This window comes from Mus pahari, chromosome 9 (genome assembly GCF_900095145.1).
Source record: "Mus pahari chromosome 9, PAHARI_EIJ_v1.1, whole genome shotgun sequence".
Taxonomy (NCBI): Eukaryota; Metazoa; Chordata; class Mammalia; order Rodentia; family Muridae; genus Mus; species Mus pahari.
In genome coordinates, this window is record NC_034598.1 from 33319612 (window position 1) to 33342089 (window position 22478).

At 41.7% G+C, this 22478-nt stretch overlaps 1 protein-coding gene across 5 annotated transcripts in view; it reads right to left on the minus strand.

The window, feature by feature from the left end:
* The window catches only part of Arid5b (AT-rich interaction domain 5B), a 180929-nt gene that overhangs the window by 83281 nt on the left and 75170 nt on the right, over positions 1-22478 (minus strand). For all 5 annotated transcript variants that reach the window (XM_021205326.1, XM_029542685.1, XM_029542684.1 and 2 more), the window contains one exon: positions 8573-8803. In XM_021205326.1, coding sequence (XP_021060985.1) covers positions 8573-8803 — 231 coding nt within the window. The remainder of the gene's footprint in view (positions 1-8572; positions 8804-22478) is intronic.

The following is a 22478-nucleotide window of genomic DNA, read 5'->3' on the forward strand; positions in this document are numbered from 1 at the left end:
TCTTCTTCTATTTTTTTTTAATAAGGCCTATAATTTTTTCATTAAAAAACGGTGCCAAATCTGCACTTAAAAGCCACCGACACCACTGGAAATCCCTTGTAGTCAGCTAGCTGCTTCCAGTTGTACCAATGTCAAGTGGTTGGCACACTGTTTCTCACCAGGGTCTGGACTCTTAGGCAGTCAGGTGGGAGGGGAAAAGATCACACTGCGGGACCGGAGTCAAGCGATCTAGGTTCAAATCCTGGTCTATGCACTTGCTGGCCGTGTATCATTGCTATACTCCGATGGCTTTATTCATAAACTGCGGAAGAACAGTGACCACGGAGCTTGTATGTCTGTTCAATCATTTTATTATTACACAGAGTTTATTACACAGCAACTGCATGTAACCACTTTCCTAGTCCCTGAACTGTGAACAAGACAGGAACGGTGTTGCGTCCCTGAGGAAGGGGCTTACCGTAGTGTGTGTAGAGAGTGGGAAGACAGCCGGTAAACCCGTAAATAAACAATTACAGGAGTAATTTTAGATAATGATGAGTTGTGGGAAGATAATAACATGCTGGATGAAGGGAGGGACTGAGCTGGACTTGTGGAAGAGGGATGGCCAGATTCTGTCTCTCTGGGGAGGAGACAGTAGGTCAGAGGCCTGAGTGACGATGAGGAGACTCATGGTGCCTGGGGGCGACACACATTCCAGACAGACAGCCAAACGAGTATTTCTTGCTAGAACAGATGTTGAATGACCTTTAGTACCACCTCCTAGCTCATTTTCCCAAGGAGTTGCCACAGAAATAAAACAATTTTGTGGGTCTTTTCACCTTGACTCCAGTAAGCGTCTGTGGTTGTGTTGGGTGGCATAGAAGGTTCTAGTAACAAGGAAGTGTTCAGTAGTACGCATTCATCTTCACAGCAGTCTAGGAGGTCTACTCCCATAAGGCATGGTCCATAACTACTATGCTGTGACTAAGATATGTTATATCTTGTCATTTTCCTGGCCATAGACTAAATAGTGTGAGATCCGGGGGGGGGGGGTTGGTCTTGATCGTTTACCAGAACCAGAACTGTGTTTGGCAAAATAAGAATGAGACCCCCTGAATGAGTGGGTGGAATTGCGCTGTACATCTCTTGCTGGAGCTAGGATTTAAGCATCTCCAAATAGTCTCAGCAACAAGAGAAGAACTTAAATCAATTTCCCCTGACAGGGCACCATGAGTTACACCAGTGAGTATCTCCATGGATCAGAAAGTGTTTTGTTGTTGTTGTTGTTGTTGTTTAAGATTTATTTACTGGGGGTTGTGCATGGTGGTGATTCATTGATTAAAAGCTTGACTTCAGTTCCCATGTCACGGAAAGACCCTGAGAACACTTGCACGCACACACATGTGCCTACACAAAAACACAAACTATACACATGATTAAAAATAAAAAAAAAAATCTTTAAAAGTAAGATACAAATGTTTTTATTATTTCGTGTGTATGTGTGTCTTGCCTGTATGGATGTAGTGTACCACCTGTGTGCCATGGAGATCAGAAAAGGGTGTCGGGTCCCCTGGAATTGGAATTATAGATAAGCTGCCTGTGGATGCTGGGAACTGAATCTGGATTCCCTGCAAAAGGCAGCCAATGTTCTTAACCACAGAGCCACCTCTCCAGCCCTCCAAGAAGAATTTTAAACAGAGCAAAGATAGCTTTATATTGAAATTCATTCCAATACCCTCACTTTTCATAATGTATTAACAATAGGTTGTGTGTGTGTGTGTGTGTGTGTGTGTGTGTAATTAACAAGGTATAATATATCTCAAGCTGGCTTCAAACTTGCAATGTAGCCAAGGATGATCTTGAACTCCTGATCCTTGGGTATCAAGCTTCCAAATCCTGGGATCAGAGGCAGCATCACTAACCCCAGACAATGTGCTGCTATAGACTGACCCAGAGCTTCAAGTATGCTACCAACTGAGTTGCAGCACAAACACGTATTTTTTTTTTTTAATTTAAAAATAATCTGGTTATAGTGGGGAATATATGGATCTTGGTTTTGTCATGGAGAATCAGTTACTTTCTAGATGAAATACTAGGTCAAGGGTTAGTCAACACAGACAGAGTCTCTTCCTTCTGGGGTAAAGGTGAATTTATCACACCTGAGAGTCCTAACTGGTTAGTAACTCTCTGAGTCCTCCCGGCTACAAAAACCACCCGAGTTGTTTTAAAATATCCTTTCAAGTTCTCCCAAAAGAAAAAGACAAGCGCTAATTCTCAGCATTCCTTAAGTCCTGACTCTGAATCAATTCATAGCAGCAAGATAAAACGTCTTTTCCTAAATCCCTAAGTGGGTTGGGATCCAGGCTTCCAGTACCTCTGACCAGGGTGGTCCCCTCTCAAGCCCCCTTTCTACCCACGGCCCAGTGGGTGGAGCCCACATGTTAAGTTGTTACGTGGGGTGCATCTGATGCATCTCTACCCACAGACTTACAGGGATTTGGTTCGCAATCAGAACATAAACATTTTCTTTGCCTCTTGTCTGAGAGCACAGAGCAGAAGGGTGACTTGCTTCAACTGTACTCTAGGGATAAACAGACTCCCAGAAAGTTCCGTGGGGGTTCCTGAAGGTGGAGGCCTTCTGCACAAACAGCTGCACGACTGAAGCCCGGCTCTTTTCCTAATCACTTTCAATTAAAGACAAATGACTGCTTTATTGTCCTTTGGGAGATGGCGACCACCACAGGCAGTGGACTCCCAAACATGGACAGGGGCCAGGAGCAAAAACATTTGATCATCAGAATCCACTGTGACCATGAAAGCCACTTTGCTAAGAGGGGGTGGGGGGGGGAGGGAGGGACCAAAAACAGTTTACTTGCAAATTTCCAAGATCCTTAAGACAACAATTGTCTTCCCTTCATTTCCAGCAAAGCATGTGATCTTATCACGTGATTTTTAGAGGGGGAAGAGGCAGCGTCTGTTTCATAATGACTTTGCATGTTTTGAATTGCTTTCCATCAAAATTCAAGGCTTCATCCAGGCAGTGGCAGTGCACACCTTTAAGCCCAGCAGAGGGAGGCAGAGGCAGGTGGATCTCTGAGTTTGAGACCAGGTTAGTTTTACAGAGTGAGTTTGCGCACAGCCTGGAAAAACCAAAAAATAAAATAAAATAAAATAAGTAAGTAAATAATAAATAAATAATTTGAAAAAAAATTAAAAATTTAATAATAGTAATAATAATAATAGTAAAATCAAGGTTCATTTCCTCTCCTACACTGCCTTTTCCCTTTGCTCTTAATTCTTTTGGCTGTAACGTCACCATTTCAACTAACAGGAAATGGGAAAGGGCAAAGTTCAACTCAGAAGACTCTTTAAAGCATCCGAAACATCCGAGGCTTTAAAGACTCAGAAGAGCATCTTTAAAACAGCCTGTGACCTGTGGACAACTTTACACACACCTTCATTCTCTTGGAAAGCCCCCAGGAGCCCTAGGGATCGGATTCCCTTAAGATTCAGTGATCGAGCACAATGATTTCCTATGAACGCACGCACGCAAAGACCCGAGACTCCTGCAGATGCAGGTTGATTTCACATGTGTGAAGTGTGAGCAAGCCAGATTCAAGAGGCACACACAGGGGAGCAGATGAATACAGCCTGAGACTGGTTCTCACTCCAACAGTCATCTGTTATCAAGATATTGATCTACTGTTTTCAATGGCCAGCTCTTCCCTGGTGTGTGTGTGTGTGTGTGTGTGTGTGTGTGTGTAACAGGAGTGACTTATACTGAACCTGGCAAGATGGCTGGGAATGCCTGTTTTTACGGATGGAACATGTAAGGGACCTCATGGCAATTGCTGTAGAGACACTGATGGGCGAGCCCCAATCACGTGATCTCTTGGCGATCACGAGATCTCTTCGGGTTGCGCTTTAGCACCCTCTTTACCTCAGTGTGTAGCACCTTCCCACACTCCATCCCCAGTGGACCGGCTGCCTTAGCGTAAATGCAGCCAAGTTCTTCTCCCTGTAGGCCAGAGCTCATGGTGTCTACGCAAGGACCAAATACCTAATGACAGCCCATGTCATCTCTTTGTCCCACACATAGTTGACCAAAGCCACGCTTCACCCTGCCCCAGACTCTTGTCGAGAAACACACAAGACACCTCAACTGACAGAAAAAAAAAACTTTAAAAAAAGCGTGATTTCTGCTTCTTCCGTCTCAGCACGCAAGCACACAAAATCTTTTACGTAAGAGTGAACCACGTCCAAAGACATTTAGTCCTATCTACTCTTAAATACTGTCTCCACAGTATTGGCGTAAACGGGGCTACCTTTGCAGTCCTCTGTTGAAAGCTAGTGCCTCGTTCCCGTGTTGTGCTGGGGACGCCTCTGTTTGAAATTAGTGGGTCCACCCTTCACACATGTGAAATCGATTGACGTGATGGTATTGTAAACACTGCTCATTACAACGTGCTGGACCTTTTATGGTTCTAACAGCAAAGAACAGACAAAATGTTTGCCCCACTCCCACCCTGTGGTTTGCCTCTACAGCACACACAATATAAATGCCAGAGTGTCTTTTAACAAAACAGAAATCATTATATGACCAGGTAAGAGGCAGAAGGGGAGCTGTTGGTTGGGAAAATGTCTGTGTCCAGAGAGGGACACAGGACAGTGGAAACAGCAACCACGCTTATGGCAAAGATTTTTCGGGAGAAAACAAAATGCTATTCTCTTCATGCTCCCCGTTGTTGTTAAAAATCCCATTTCCTAATTACATGCGCCATTCAATGAATTTTCATAACGCTTCAATGGGGGGGTCTAACATGTTAAGTTTTTTTTTTTTTTTAAATAGTCAATTATCTTGTGCTAAGAAAGCACGGGGCAGTGACAGAGCTGTGTCACTGACAAGATGGACGAATACAGGCAGGATGTCAGCGCTGAAGCTGTTCAATCACCCACTACTAATATGATTCAATGTATGCTCAGATCATAGGTTTAGACATTACCCAGCACTGCAAGCAAGAGAAGGACTTGCATAATACAGACAAGAAGGCAGATGGCATGTTATCAAAACCCTTCAAGCCTAAAATAACCTTCCCAAGCAAGAAGGCTAGTTAATTAAAACCAGGATATATTTACTCCGTTCTGAATATCTCAATGTAAATAAAAATTAAAATGGCGCTACTGTAACACTGGATTAAATGATGAAATTTCCTCCATTTTTATTTTTCTTTAATCGTTTCTAATCAAACTTTTCATTAAGCGGCTTCATAAAATTCCACAGAGAATTTATTTATAGGGACTGGTTGTAGATTTAAAGGGCTCACTTTTATTGTTCAATTAAAGCTCTTGTTCGGTGGACATTAAAAAAAAGCAGGGAGGGGCAAACCTGCCAGATAGTGGGAAAGGCTGCTCCGCAAAGCAAGGACTCACTTCAGAGACAAATTCTGACCCTTCAGGTAAGCCATGTTGGTGGGCTCCAGAGAAAACGTGGGCTCATCTCTGTCTCAAAGAGCTCATTCCTGTTTCAAAGCTGGTTTCTTCCCACTCTGGCGACCAGCTCTCCTTCAAGTTTTCTTACAACCCACACTATGGGGCAGAATGACTTAAGAGAAACCAATCATAGAGCCCAGCCAATAGCGACTCAGGGATTGAATCAACAACAATCATGGTGTTTCTAACAGATGTCTAAAACACACACCTCCATCTTTTAAAACTAGACCAAGGAAGGGAGATGGGGGAGAGCACTCAGTTGGTGGACATGCAGCATACACGTGATGTGGTGCACACGCACAGTGGAGTTTGCGTTTGTAGCTAAGGGGGGAGAGAGACAAGACAGTCCCTGGAGCTTGCCTCCTTGCCAGCACGGAGCCCGTGGGACAAAGTTCTGGACCAAGGAGAGACCCCGTCTCAAACTAAAAAGGTGGCAGGCATTTGAGAAATGGCACCCAAGGTTGTCAGCCGGCTTCTCTATGTACACACATGCAGGTGCATCCTCACATACAAACGTGTACCCACACACATAGAAGAAAAATGCAAGACTTCCCTTGACCTCACATGCTGACTGTCCTCTCAAATATGCAATGCTACCCTACCCCCAGCTACTACCATGTTCCTACCAGAATCGATTTCTGTGACACCCACCCTGACTTTCTTGTAACAGAGTTAGGCTTCCAGGTATGTTAATCCTGTCTTCCCCGTTTAGATTCTTGACCCTCAAAATCAGCAAGGACCAGATTGTGTTTCTCTTTTGAGTTCCCCTCTGTTGTCCATGTCAAAAAAGAAAGCAATAGATCAGCTAATAAATTAAGCATCACCAGTCATAAACAATCGGATACTATCCTTTGGAGAAGAAACTCGGAGGGATTTTTTTTTTTAATCTTTTATTTTTGGCTTAATCTTTTATTTTTGGCGATTTAGAATTCCTTGTATCAAAGGCATAGTTGTTAAGTGCTCTAAATTCTTTTGCCATCAGCTCCACAATCCATCCACCTGGTAATATGACTAATAAAAACAGATTTTTGTAGTCTAGGCATACTGTTACCTAAATTATATTTGACCAATTACTCAAGTTACTGAATGTGCAGCATAGAAGATTCATCTGTGCCCCCCCCCCCCGGCACTCTGGGTTATCCGAAAGAAGCATTTCAGTCATCTGGTATTAGGAACATTTGTTTAATGCCACTCACTAATTAAATCTATGTTCTTCCACCAACTGTTAGTTGGTTGGAGAAACCCAATACCCCATTTTTAACAAACACTTTAAGCCGTGTCACTGGCATGGACTACCAGCTGGAGGGTTAAAAAGTTGTTGTCTGGAACTCTGGATGTGTACCTAAGGAGGTGGGGGACACATATGGAGTGAAAGTGCTCAGACGGTCAAGGTAAGCCACGTGCTTTATGTGTCAACGTGGGCTGTTTTCAAAAGGATGACCCATTTGAGGACTGGAACTTGGAACTGCCTGGTGTTAACTTCACATTTAGCCTGCCTTCTAGAAGCTCCTGTAAGTACTGTCTATTTCCAGAGGCTAGAGGAGAAAGGCAGGGTTAAAGGGAGGGATGCCAGAAGACATAGCAGAAGCACATTCATAGGAAGGTGCTTCTGTTTGCAAGAACATTTGAAACCCCTTTAGGAGTGCTCCAACAACTACCATCATCATCTCTGGATAGGTACACCTATTTCCAACTTTAGACAGAACGGCTTTGAAATGCAATGACTAATAACCCCTAAATTAGCCAAAAAGGTTAAACCATTTTTTCCATTTTATTACACTGTTAAACAATGACTCTGAATACTCTTATGTAGGGGAAAACATTCACTCAGTTTTATCCTGTGCTAGGAATTTAGAGACCTTTGGACCAGGTAGTAATAGGTCACAGGGGTTGGGAGGCAAGGAATGTGGGTGAATTTATTTTTTTCTCAAGTATTTAAAATTATTGTAAATGCTTACCTGAAAGGAAAGGGTATTTAATAATTGTATTGGCATTTATATTTAATAATTGTATTTGATAATTGATCTGCCACAATGAAAAGGCCACTGGACTATTAAAAACATGTTAATATTTGCTTCAGTGTAAAAGGAAAGTTAACATACGCATGCTCACATTGCCTCTGCCTTTGGGCTCTGGTGAGCTTAAATCTTAGACTAACACAGTCCTTTGTTGTAGCCAAAGAGCTCCCAAAGGCACAGACTGTCAAATCTGAAAGGCCACAGTAGATGCACAAAACCATGTAGAGATATCTTATAGCTGACTGTTATGATCTGGATTTGAATATTCTGCAAATGAGGTTTCCCTGGGAACTACATAAGACTACAGAATCAGCCAGTAAGCCAGCTTGAAGAAAGTCTGTGTGTGAACTTTCCAGGCCATGGGGGTCTTAACCTCTTCTCTTCCTTGGTCCTCATGATGAATTGAGCAGGGTACTATCATACCGTCGATGGAGAACCACTGACATGATCCAATGTCTTCTCAAGAAGGCATGGTATAAGATGTTCATGTATGTCTTAGCTAGCTTTCTGCACATTGTACACTGCACTGTATAGTACAGGTTTCCAAAGGTAAGAAGACACATGACTAGTCAGCTAGGCCAGGATTCTGGATGTGTGAAAATTTAAAGGAGTCAGCACATCTACCATTAATGTGTATATGTATGTATGTATGTTTATATGTTTGCATGTATGTATGTAGCAATCCATTGATCAATCTATTCTTTCTCACCACCTTATGGTACTGAATGGTTATAATTTGTGCATTCTTACAGTACCTTATAAAATTTGAAAATTAAAAAACTTATATATTTAAGTAACCCAAGCTCTCAAAAGAAAGAACATGACAATTCCCAATCACAAAGTCGACCTTCAAGATCAACCAAGTACCTTCCAATTGTGTATATTGAACAACGAACACAAAATAACCATCGTTCACCTGTGGTCAGCAAGAAGGTGAAGAAGACACCTTATGTTGCCAAACCATGGGGTCTGGGTGGGGGTAGGTGGTCACACTAAGCCCTGCTCCCTAGCACTGCTCACGCCGTGAACTGAGCACAGCTACTCACTGGAACAAGTTTCCAATAGAGTAAAAGAGAAGCACTCACCGAACTCGTCACACACACTCTCATTTTCTATGAGAGTAGGGTGGTCAAAGGTATCCCGGCAGTACAGGATCTGGGGGTTCCTGCTGACCACTGCGATGCCCCCCAGGGCTAACGCAAACTGGTCTGTGAGGATGGATGATGGCTTATCCTGGATCCGTTTAAGCATGGACCGGTACCGACAGTACTGAGGGTAACTGAGCACAATCACGTTGGTTTCTTCCTCATCTTCCCCTAGGCAGAGAAGAAAACACATCAGTGACCCTCTTTCCCACCAACAAAGAGAGCATTCACAACCACGACTTAGTTTCAATGGTCACTTTGGATCTCTTGGGAGTCCAGGATTCTCTGGACTTGTCTTGGCCAATGTGGCAGTGATGTTGGTTGTTTTAGGAGCTGAGGTGCCATGGACCACAGTCAGGATCTCTTTGTCTTTGTTGGGGCTGTGATGCTCACACAGCGGTTCTTCTGCCAGTCTGAGTCTTGGAGTTAAGACAGCACGGGTCTTGGTTGATCCAAAATAGATGCAAACACAGCAGAAACAGTACCCACATTATTTATAAGGACACAATTTGGGGGTCACTTGTTTTTACAGCATGATTTACCCCTACTTCATTGGTACCGCTGTCTCCACCTCCCCTGACATCCACACTGCCTGTCTTTTAATGTTTCTCAAATATACATGGTAACCTAGCTAATAAGGGTCTCCAAACATCCCAGAGAGTCAGTCCAATCAGGACTATCATCACTCAGAACACTTCGGAAAATGTAGGAGTCGTCCTCTTAAATGACCTTGGCATTAACGATAACCCACCATGTGTTCTGTCTATTTGCAAAATCCAGATTCTACATGGACAAACCCTTCCTTCATTTTTAAGCTTGAGAAATGGCAAGTGCTCCCTTTGGTAGCCCTGTCACCTATATCCGTGTCACATCGAAACTCGGGTTTCATGACCCACACCATCGACATGATGGTCAGCAGCTCCCAGATTTGTCATTTGTATGTCTAGTGGGGAAACACTCAATGTTTTGGGCCCTGATTATACTGTGGGAGACAGTTGTTAAGGATACTGATGCTATCATGGCCATCTGGTAACCAGTGGGAGATGAATTAGGATAGAACGGGATGATGGAGCATAACCAGGAGTAATGCAAGGTGTGCCTGTGACCTTTGCACACAGGAGGCTGACACCCAGATGTATCTCTAATTACATTTGCTTAGCTCTTCGGCCTGGAGGCTTCTCCACAAACAGAGGTGCTCAGCTGCTTCTAGCATGATGTCTTCACATGCCTTTTGCTTCTTATACTCCTGCCACTTTGTCAGATGGCACACTTAGAGGGCAGCTACATGGAAAAGAAATCTACCAATGAACACCAGACCTGAGATTCTACAAAGTGTGCCACAGCCCAGGAAGTTGAGATTCCCATGGTAGACCAAGACATTGTCAGAAGCTTTACAACGTGCATGCGCTAACCCGAGGAGCTCATGCACCACAGGTACCAACACTTATTTATATCACTACACCGTGTTTGTTCAAGACATGAATTTGAGAGACTACAGCCAGAAACTGTCAAGAGCTCACTCTGCTGAGCATGCTCAGCACCTACACTAGTCTCTGTACATAGAAAACCCTGCGCAAATACCTCATGGTCCCCAAGTCTACGTTAGTAGTGACTTTGGCTTTCTGGGAAGACAAGACAACCATATCAGTCTCTCCAAGTGTTTTAGAAATAAAATGGAAGATACTGTGCTTTCCAGCAATGGAGGTTCAAGGAAAAGCTGCTTCTGAGTTGGTGTCTTGAGAGATGTCTTGAGTCATGGGTCTATCTCATTATTGTTCTGTTCATCATTCGCTCAACTTTCCTTGAGTTCTATGCACATTGATGCTCCCTCTGCCCTCTTCCCTAACTGGGATACAGTCATCTCTCAGGCAACCTTCTGTGCTGAAACAGGGCCTCCTTCTGCTCTCTGTACCCAACACTGACTCTGTCCTCCTCACAGTTTCCGGCTTCTTCTCTTGGAAGAGCAAGCCCGACTGCCACTTCACAGAGAGGTGACCTACAGATGTCTACTTCACCAAAGAACAGTGCTCTCAAGGGCTGTCCTGGGAACATTATCCAAGATCTCCTGGGATACTTGAAATGGGGTTAGACTCTGTGTGCTACCCAAAGGGACAGACTGGGGTTCCCTAAGATTGAAGTGCAGAAAGGGATAGTTTTACATCTACTTGGGCAAGTTCATGCACTCTAGACTTCCACACAAGTAATTCCAAGTCTGATATTTTTTTTGTTGTTGGTTTGCCTAGACTGACAGTGTCTTACTTAGCTTGGGTTTTAGAATACATGCATTTAAAGCAGAGTTGTGTTATATGTAATACTTAAAGACTTATATTTATATGCTGTATATGTATTTATGACTTATACATAATGTATGCTACATATTTAAAATACATTATATATTTATATACCATACCATATTACAATATAACATATTGTATAAGACATATGTAGTTACATGAACATTATATGTAAATTTGTTATATAAGAGTATACATGTTTATTTGTTATTACACACAAATATTTATTGTGTACCAACATATAAGTGCACACATATTAATATATAGTCATCTTACATATATACTTATAACAGTTATATGCATGTTTTATTCTTATTTCCCTTTTCAAATCTACTAGGGCCTAGAATAAGATCCAGGATTAAGTTTGCCCGCCTCTGCCACGTTTTTGTGATTGTTGGCAGGTATCACAGAAGTTGCCACATTAAGACAAGCCAACAAACAAACCCTTCACTCAACCCAGAAAGAAGTAGGCACAGCCGATGTGCTCAAGAATAGAAAACGCACTAACATTATTTCTGGTATTGAGAGTAAAATTAATATTATAGTATAGGGAAATTTTTTTTCAGATAATGAGTCTTTAGTTCCTCACCAAGACCCTATAAACAACATTACAATTTGTGACTATTCCCCAATGTAGAGGTGACAAACTCAAGCTGCAACACAAGAGATTATCTCCATGACATTGGAAACCTAACCTTTCCATTTAACCTTTTAACTCTTACTTGGTTAACTCTGCCTTATGACAAAAATGCCTCAAATTATTATTATTATTATTATTATTATTATTATTATTATTATTATTATTATCTAATTTATAGTATTAGGATGAAGTTAATAAGCTTTGGCTTGATAAAATCGGAGACTTCATGCTCACAGAGAACTGATAACTTCATCCACCTGTAAGCCAGAATTATTGCACTCTGGCTAAGTTTGTGCCTGATTGGAAAACCTGCAATGCTCACTGTAGACCTTTAAGCCATCAATGTGATTTTCTCATAACAACTTCCTAACCAGGAGATGGGAAGAAGCCTGAAGCTTACGTTTACCAGCCTAATGCTCCAGCCTAATGCTCTTGTCCATCCCCTCTTCCCTCATTAAAGTCTCTCTACACCAGGAGGCCAAAGGCACAGCTGGGGTCTGGTCTAATGTGGCAACCTTTGGTGATGCCAAGACAAAAATTATGCTAACTCCATTGCTCTCGAACAGAACCACCCATTTGGACCAGAATTTTGGCATTGTTTGGAAGGAGGCAAATTTCCAACCTTGTAATTAGCCATTCCCAGAGGAGTTGCTTTTCATATTTATAAAAACCATAGAGAGCCCAGGAGACCCTCAGCCCTTATAGACGTGAATAGAGACTGCCAGGGAGGAGAGATGAAGAAAAGAGGAGCGCATAAACTGGAATGGACGTAAGACTTCGCAAGAGCCTTGCAGATTTTAAGTTCTATGATCCTTTAACTGTTTCCTAAGCCTCTATGTTAAATCAGCTTCCTTCTGACACAGTCATCAGAACATTAAACTCTTCAATGGCTGGTATGTTCTATTTCCCAACAGTACAGAGAGAAACAAACAGAAGCAAATGGCCCCTTCAAGAATTCTTAACAGAAATCCTGCAGCTAGACCCATGCCTCCTTTCTCCTTTCACAGACTCATAAATACTCCGATACATGCAACAAGGGCCACCAATAAATGCAGTCCCCCCTTTCTGTTTCACAAGAGACTTTAGTAGAGAAATCTGCAAACAAAGAATGGATAAATTGCACATTTGTTTAGCAAAAGACAAACAAAGTGTTCTCAGAACAATGATTTTCTTTCAACCACACCCACATCAGACAAGAAACTTCGGAACTAACCGTACAGAGTATTTTTCTAGAACATACTAGTTCCTTGGGTTAAATACACTTTTTTACTTGATTTTTTAACTTGGCAGAATATAATCAGCCAAAAGGAAAACAAGAAAAAGAAAAAGATTGGTACTCAAGATTGGCACTGTAAACAATGGTTATGATAGTCTATTAAAATGACATCCCACTTCTGGGGTCCTCCTCCCCAGCCAAAAATGTGAACATGTTTAGCTTTAAATTAAATATTCAAAGGGAATAAGAATCCCACAATGACTAAACCTCATTTCAACTTCAATAAAGAGAACTTTAACTTGGCCTATTAAAAGTTAATACCTAAAGTACAGATCTTGTAATGCTCCACCGAAATGGCTCTAATCCTGCGCTTATATCATAATTACACGTTTTGTTAACCTCTCTCAATGCCATTTTTTCCCCACTTGTTTATATATATTTTTCAAACTCCCAGAATTCCACAGAGAAACTGTAATTATAATCTGAAACTCCACCTCGACTTGTCAAACAGTAACTGTACACCACGGATCTCATGGAGAGTGGAGGGGGGGAGTGTGGGTGGGGCGGGGAAGGGAGGTGGGAGGAGGGGTGGGGGAGGGGCAGGAGAGGGGGCGGGGCGAGCATTCATCCTGTGAGTTGCTCAAATTGTCTTTGCATAAAGAGATGCATGAAATGGCAAGTACAATAAATTACTGGAGCGTAGACTTTCAAATATCCATAATGCTTTTCTCTTCTCTTCTCTCTCTCTCTCTCTCAATAGTTAATGGTGGCCAAATGTGCAGGAGGTTGAAAACATCCATTCTAGAGGAGAGAAATTTGCTTTCATCTCTTACATAATATTGCAGAAACATAATTTTATCCTCCTGGCAGGGTTGGGGGTGGGGGTTGTTTAGGAAACATCACCCTGTATGTTTACCGAAAATCACCGTCTAACATCAGAAAGCCTGAAACCAAAAAAAAACCTTCATAAAACCCTTCACACTAGTACTTTATAGAAGCTTGGTGGAAAAAATATGCATGTCCTTTCCTGTGCCTAATTACCTCAACTGAAAATTCTGCCAAGTATTTCGCCCTTTCGTTCTCGTAATCGTATTAGGGCGAATGCGTCTGGGGGCCAACAGAAACAAACATTTAAAGATTTTTTTTTTTTCACTTAAAAGATTCCAAATCTGTATGGAGACTCGGTTTGAAACACAATGTCCTTCAGGGTTGCTTCACAGACAACCTACAGTTTCCTTTCTTTGGTCCCCTCCCCCAAGCAGAGATGAATTTGCTAGAGTTACAAAAAAAAAAAAAAAAAAAAAAAACCCACCGATGTCTACTTTTGAAACAATTTAAGCAACATCACGTCAATAGGAAGGGCTTGCCCGGTGATCTCTGCAGCCTGCTGTCCCTTTCCAACAGGAGACATTCCTTTCTCAAACCTTTATACTTTCTTCCTGCTCCTAGCAACCAACTAAAGGCAAGCCCTCAACTTCGTGTACCTGGCAGCCGTCCAGCTCTTACTGCAGTTGACAATTACACCGTTTCCATTTAATTGCGGTTCTGTTGTGACAGAATATTTGTCATAATTAGGCATTTCCTATCTCCTGTCCATTCCTCTTTGATTATTACCGAACATGATTTTTTTTTTTTTTTTAATTTCAGAAAACCCAAGCACAAAAATCCTACAGATAAGGGTAGCTACAGCTGCTACTATCATTACCAACACTGTAACATGCAGGGTGGAGAGCAAAAAAAATATATATATAATTTCTCGGAAGGTAATTTTCCTTTCAGTGTTAAGTGCTTTTATTCATCTTACAGTTACTCAATGACTTCCTGTTCTAATTACAAGACATTATACAGAAAAGACATTTGTAAAAGGGGGAAAAAATATGCAGACAGGGTATGTGACTAAATAGCCAGAATTCATTGAACCATTTTAAAATTCCAAAGTCGTCCATCAACTTTATCAGTCCCTAGTTGTGGCTATGTGTTGATGTAGGGTACCCTCAGTGTGTTTCCAAATCTCTCTCAAGGCTTCAGAGTTAGTTCTCCCAGTCCAGACACCTCAAAGGACAAAACACATTTGCAGCAAAACCATGGTTGAGGGAGGAAGAGGTTTTGTTTTGTTTTTTTACCCCCTCCAACCCCCGCCCATCAAAGCTGTTTTACTGGAGGCAGGCCAAGACATGTAGTGGAAAATATTAATAATAAAAACAAATTAAATGTCTGATTAAAAGGGACCAAGAGCAAGATTCTATCAGGAATAGAAATGAAAAGGCCACAAACGATTTCAGGAAAACAGTATGTGACGTAAATGGTACATCAGGCTTGGACTGTTGTGGTTATTTTGAGAATGGCTGCTGGTACTGTAAGTCAGCTGACCTGCCTTTAACCATTTTGTAATTCTCCACACAGTGAGTGAGTGGGGCGGCCTGCCTGAGATTGCTGAGACAGAAAACAGACCCAGGCCCACAGAACTGGCAATAAAAATATAATGTACTTTTAACATAACAGAACAAGGAGATTGGCTTTATTAACTAAGAAAACGAGTTTAAATGGTCCCTAGCTTGCCATTTGTTTTGATAAATGGAAAAACAGATCTTCCCAGGGTAGGCAACAAAAACATCACTGGAAAACTTTAAACAAAAAAGAAAAGAAAAAAGAAAGAAAGAAAGAAAAGAATACATGATTAAAAATGGAACAAAGGACATTTTAACTACATAACCCAGGATTGTAGCCAGCTGTATCAAAAGACATAGCTTAAACAGACACACGAACATAAAATTAGGTATTGCTGTGTGCATATCAGCTTTTTATCCTGGACACTGCTTCGTCTCTCCAGAAAGAAAACAATACGGCAAAGCTAAATTCAAACCAAATGCAGACATCACTCTTTAAGTAGCAAATGTAGCCACTGGGGAGCCAGTCAGCTCCACCTCCTTGGTCCTCCCAAAAGGCCACAGCGGAAAAAGCCACATTCAGCCACATTTGGGAGCCTTTTTGAATTCCATCTTGAGAATTTTGCATGTCATTTACATATGATCGTCTCAGCCAAATCTAAATGTCATACAAGACAGGGATTATACAATAAGTGCAAGCATTGGGAGATCACATGCTGTAACCTAGGGGGCCTGACCTACCTCGAATTTGCCTCCCTTTCTAACAAGTTAACCTCTTAATAAAAAAAAAAAAAAAAAATCTTAGTGCTATTTTCACTTATTTGTCTGTGTGCACCTTTGCACCTGTGCCAGGTACCTTCCGAGGCTAGAAGAGGGATTTCAGTTGCCTGGACCAGACCTCAAGTTGTAGGCAGATGTGAACTGCTTCTTGTGGTTGCCAGGAACCTAACTCAGGTCCCATTGAAAGGAGCCGAGTACTCTTGAACTGCTGAACCATCATTTCAGACCTCCAAACACCTTTCACCTATTGCAAGTGCATTCATTCTTAGTATAAGTGAGTTTGAAGAGTTCATGGAAGACGGAGCTAGAAGGGGCACATCAGGTTCCAAGTTCTGGGCTTATATTTGTCCCAGTCCAAGGTCATGCTGGGCAATCGTTTTTCTCAGAGGTTCACTTATTTCTTTACTTCCTAGCCACCCAGGTAAGGCTGCTATCCTATCACATATGAGCTTAGTTAAAGTCAACTCTCTCGGTTTACAAAGGTCTACTACTTACTTCAAGACCCAAGCTGCCCTACAGTTACTAGGACCACATTCTTATAGAGGAGGAATCCAAACCCTTGTTAGCTGAACCAGCATCGGAAATGAAGACAGCTGCTGTTACCTTTTCCCTTGCTCCACCACACACACACACACACACACACACACATACACACACACTCCACTGAAGTAAATAAAATAGCAATGTAGTACTGATATCCAGATGGAGACATGCATTGATAGCAAGGGACAGGAGCCTGGAAGGAACATCCATATATTCATAACCATGGTCAACTGAAAGATTTTTTTTTTTTTAAAGTGGCACCAAAACCATTGAGGAAGGGAGCTTCTCTCCAAACATAACAGTAAGAAAACTGGATCCACTCAGGCAAGAGAAAGCCATGAGACCCTTACTTCACACGGATTAACATAACTACAACTGGACCAAGCACTGAAATGTAAGAGTGGAACTCTAAAGTTGTTCCAAGGACGCAGATGCAAAGATCTGGGGGACCCTGGCCTTCTTGCAGATTTGTCAGCACAGCATCTGAAATAGGTTTGATGAAATCTAAACCTTTTGTGCACTGCAGATGTGATAGCAGAGCAGAAAGCTGGATGTGGGATGGGAGCAAACATCTATAGATTTTATATATACACACATACTTGCATACATACATATATATACATATGTATATACAAACATACATATATACATACATAGACACATATATACATATAAATACACATATATACATACATATATACACACATATATGTATATACTCATATACATACATATATACATACACACATATATGCACATATACATATAAACATACATATATACACACACATATATATACTCATATGCATAATATACACATATATACATATATACATACATGCGTGCATACATATATACATACTTATATATGTATGCACATATATACATACATTTATATATACATATATATATACATACATATATACATACATACATAACTGTATTTAAGAGATTTATAGCCAGAATATATGAAGAACTCTTGCAAATCAATATCAAAAAAACAAAAAAACCTATTTAATTTGAAATGTAAAAAGGAAATTAATTGATGTTGTACCACAGAATATATACAAACGGAACAAGGGAAAAATATTATCATTATTACTTTATAGGGAACATGAATCAAAACCACAGGGAGTAATTCTTTCACATTCATTAGAATGGCTACTGTATACAACAACAAAACTACCAAGTGTTAGTGAGCTTGTGAAACACCTAGACCCTCCCACATTGGTGTAAAATAGTGTATCCACGGTAGAGAAGCCCCTGACCACTTCTTTCAAATACAGGATTACTATATAGGCAGTAATTAATTCCATTCCTGGGACACACCCATAGTAACGGCAAACAAAACCAAGTGTTTATAAGTCGATGTTGATAACAGCATTTCTCAGGAGCCAAAATGTGGAACAGTCCATGTGTCCATCAATAGAACAGGCAAACAGCGTGTGATGTGACTGGGTGATGGGATATGGTCAAGCCACAGAAAGAAGGCTGGGATGTATACTCAATACTGATGAACCCTGGTTATTTCATGCTCAGTAACAATCCAAACCCAAAGGGCAGGTATCACACATTAATTCACAGAGACAGAAAGTAGGACAGAGGTCATCAGGCCCTAGGAAGTGCTGGAGGTAAGGCTGGATGAATGAAGAGCCACTGCTTAACTGCTCAGAGCTTTGGAGGGACAAACGGGTTCTATTGATAAAGAGTAGGGAATCATCATATGATGTTAAAGATGCAGTTAACATTTCTAGCTAAAATGGCCAGCATGGTCAATTTTATATTAAACATATTTTAAACACTTCTGGTGAGTGTTATAGATCCCATGTGAATACACTCTTGGTTGTTTTGTGTGTGTGTGTGTGTGTGTGTGTGTGTGTGTGTGATGTGTCTCCCAACCAATAAGCAGAATATAAACTCCTGCAGGGCTCAGAATCAGTGTCCTGGTTTCTCGCTCCAGACCTTTGGGAGCGCTAACAAATTCAATTAACCAAGAGACAGCTTGAGATAAACATATGACCCTCCCATCAGAGGATGAGCGGTCACGTGACAGGTCACCCTGGGCTCTAAATCAACAGCTCTTCCTAAAGAGCAAAAGGAGCAGGAAGAGAGAAGTCTGTGGCTGGCAGACCTGTCCAGAGGAAGGCTCATGAATTTAGGCAGTTATTTCATATCTGAGTGGGCGTGTGTGTGTGTGTGTGTGTGTGTGTGTGTGTGTGTGTGTGTGTATCTCCCTGTGTGCCTCTCTGTCTCTCTCTTTCTGTCTCACTCTGCATTCCCACTTGAAATTTGGACTCTCACCATAAACTTGTAAGCCTTGTCTAGACTCCCGCATTGACTTCTGGGAGTTGTAACTGAAATGGGAACCCTGTGTTGGTTGCATTTGTTCTCCCAAGTTATCACAGGCTCCTGAGATACAACACAAAAGGAAGAGCAAAGGTCTCTATCTCGCCCCGGGTGACTCATTGGAAATCAGGAGCTTGTGAATGCCTCGCTGGGGGGTGGGTACTAGGGCTTCTGAGGGGAACCCATAGAGGACAAGGGCAGATCCCGGGCTGCATCTTATCCCTCAGTTCATCTGCCTGATGAGCCAGCATCCTACTGGGATGAGGATAGACTCAAATTCTCTTGCTGCTCTTGAGGGTTTTCGATAGGTATATCTCAGCACCGCAAGCCACAGACTCTTGATTTTTAAATTCTTGTATGTGTTTCTCTTAAGCAGAGACCGTGGCGGTGCTTAGGGCACTGTGGCCTGGTGTTAGGGTGCTGTAAATCAGAAAAGGCAGAACAGTGAAGGTTAATGATGCTGAACGATTCGAATGTAGCCAGAAAGCTCTGTAAGCCTGGTAGAGGTTTTGAGTTTTTTGTTGTTGTTGGTGGTGGTGGTGGTGGTGGTGGTCTTTTTGTTTGTTTGTCTTTGTTTTTTGAGATGAATTGGATAAAAAAAAAATGGTGTGCGATTTATTTAGGAACCTTTACGTTTTGCTAAATATACACTTTACAATGTAAAATCTTACCACATCATTGGCGATGTTTATTCTAATTATAGTTAACCACTGTCTTATTTCATTCTCTGTCACGTTTAATGTTCTCAACACGTACGAAGCAACACTTTATACAACCACTTGAAAATACAAAAAGGAATGCACAGATTTTTTTTTTAAGCCTTTAGCAATTCACTACTCACCCTATGAATCAAATATGTAATTAACATTAACAATAAGGACTAGAAAGGTGAAATTCATTAAAGTTTATTTTATCTAGTTAGAAGTATCTAAAATATTACTTTAATAAATCAAAACAGAAGGTTTGGGCCAGAGCTTACACTCTTCATACCAAAATTCTGACATCTGGAGTGTATTTTATATTTACAGCATATTTAGATTTAGACAAGTCAAGTTTCAAGAGATTAATAACAGCACATGACTGGTGGCTGCCATGTTGGACAGAAAAACATAAGCGTCTCCCAGAGAACAAATTTGAAGGCAATATTAGACAACTTGGCTCTGAAGGGGAACCACAGAGAAATAGGGCTATCCTGTGGCAAGATACTCTTCAAGATGCTTTGGGGTCTTAGAGCCCAAGAAAACAGGAGCTTTGGACACACAGCTGGGGGAAGAGCCTAGAGCATACGGAGGTAGAATGACCAGAATAGTGTCTGATACCCAAGATCCCAAAGAAGCCAAGAGATAGCAATACTGTTGCTATTTTAATAGACCCTTTCTGTTACTTTTTGCTTCCTATAATCTAGTGGTTCTCAGTCAGTGGGTTATGACCCCTGCAGGGATCAATATTTTGCATATTAGATATTTACATTATGATTCGAAACAGTAACAAAACTACAGCTTTGAAGTAGCAACAAAATAATTTTTATGGTTTGAGGTCACCGCAACATGGGGGACTATATTAAAAGGGTTACAGCATTACAGAGGTTTACCACACTGGTATAAAAGATGTGACAATTGTATCTACTTGTTTGTTTCCTTTTATTTGCTTATTTAGAAGGCTTCCAACCATCAAGCCTTCCAGAGTCCTGTGCTGTGTGTTATTTCTTTCCTCTTCTGGTACTTGCTGCAAATGTACCTGGTGTCACTTCTAAAAACCACTTACTGCTTCCTGTCGTGACTTGGGACGAACACCAGTCAGTCAGAATGGGTATTTTTCTATCTCTTTTTTTCCCCCTGGAGTATGAATTATTAAAATTATCATCTTAAAGGAGATACTTGTAGAATCTACTGGAAAATGAAACCACAGCTCAAGCTCATTGCGAGAGGCGACTGACCACGGAGAACACATCACACCTTTAATATACGCTCAGAACTATGCAGAACATCACTGGGACTTGATCACTGGGACAGACAGGCTCCACTCTACTTCCTCTCTATGCAGTTTTACTCCCAGGTAAGTTGAAGTCTGACAGGGAGGTGGTTCACTTACATCACCTATAGAGCATCTCCCAGCCTCAGACACTCCTTTTTGATGTCTTCTTGGCTCCCAATATCCAGCATCCAAACCTCCTCACCTTTATTCATCATGAGGCAGTAACCAAGTAGCAGATGAGTGCAGATGAACTCCAATTACATGACTGTGACTTCTTATCAACAGTTCCCATGGTGCCAATGGCTGTTTCGGGTCTATCTCAGATTGTTCAGTGAGATGATTTACATGTGCAAGGCTAACAAACTGTGAGTCAAAGCCAGTCCCGGGTATGTTTTTTATGGATAAAGTTTTATTGCAACACAGCCATGCACATTTACTTAGCATATCTCTGTTTGCTTCTGCATTCCAAAAGCACAGTTACAAAGTTGAGGGGCTGTGACAGAGAATTGTAGGTACGACCTATACATCTGAAATATTCATCAGCTGGCTTGTGGTGGCATGCTCACTCTGAATTCTATTTTTATTTCCAAAAATGTTATTTGGACTACCGGCACCAGTTTAATTTCAAAGATACTACAGTGACCCTGTAAACACACAGCTATGCTTACTTTTATTTGTTCAAGGTGGGCTCTCCTTTCCAGAATATGGGCTATTTGAAGGGTGGAAACTAGAGCTTTGGAGTATTTACATTTAAAGCACTCTGGAGACAAGTGTATTACACGACAAATTGCCAGGAAGATAAATACTTTCCCTATGAGAATAAAAACCTGAGTTTGAGGTCCAGAACGCGTGTGAAGTACAAAACTCAAAACAGGTAGGTACGGTGACACATGCTTGCAATCTTACTGCTAAGGAATCAAGGGACAGGATGAGGGGCTCCCCAAAGCTGGCGTCCCTTTTCTAGAATATACTATGGGAAGTTATTATCCAGAGCTCCATTTTTTCAGATGGAGAACTCAGAGGCCATAAGACATGACTGCCATAGAGACCTCAAGGATGGGACATGTTCTGCTGCTGCCACCATAAGAGGAAAGAGGAAGATGTTGAGGAAAGTTACAAGCTGTGAGAACGTGAAGGTGCTGACATCAAAGGGCTGTCACTGTGGCCCAGGTTGAGCGCTATGACAAAGGGCAGTGGGCCTCGGAGGTGTGTGCAGTCACATTTTGGTTAAACCCTGAAGGCAAGAAGCCCGGAGGCTATATTGAAGGAATGGTAGGTGCCAACCTCAACCTCATGTTTCATCTCAGAAGATGCTTTTGGTCTTCCCAGCAGGCCCTGGACAACATGTCCACATCAAATCTTTCTAAGGGTGAATGGGGTCCTTGCAGGCATTGGATAGGGGAAGATCCATGGAAGGAAAGGCAAACAGATCCCATAGGCACACGAGAACAATGCCTTGGGTTTCAGTCTTTCAGGCCATGAACTTAACTTGGTTTCTACTCAGCAGGGTCAGATTCTGACATAGCGGGACCCACTCAGGGAGGGTGTGGGATTTATATCACATCGGTGGAGAAGAGGGTCATGAGAGAGTCCAAAGAGGAGACTGGTGGCTCCAAGTGAGTGCCTGACCCTCATGGTGAAGGATTGGGATGCCACACAGATGCTG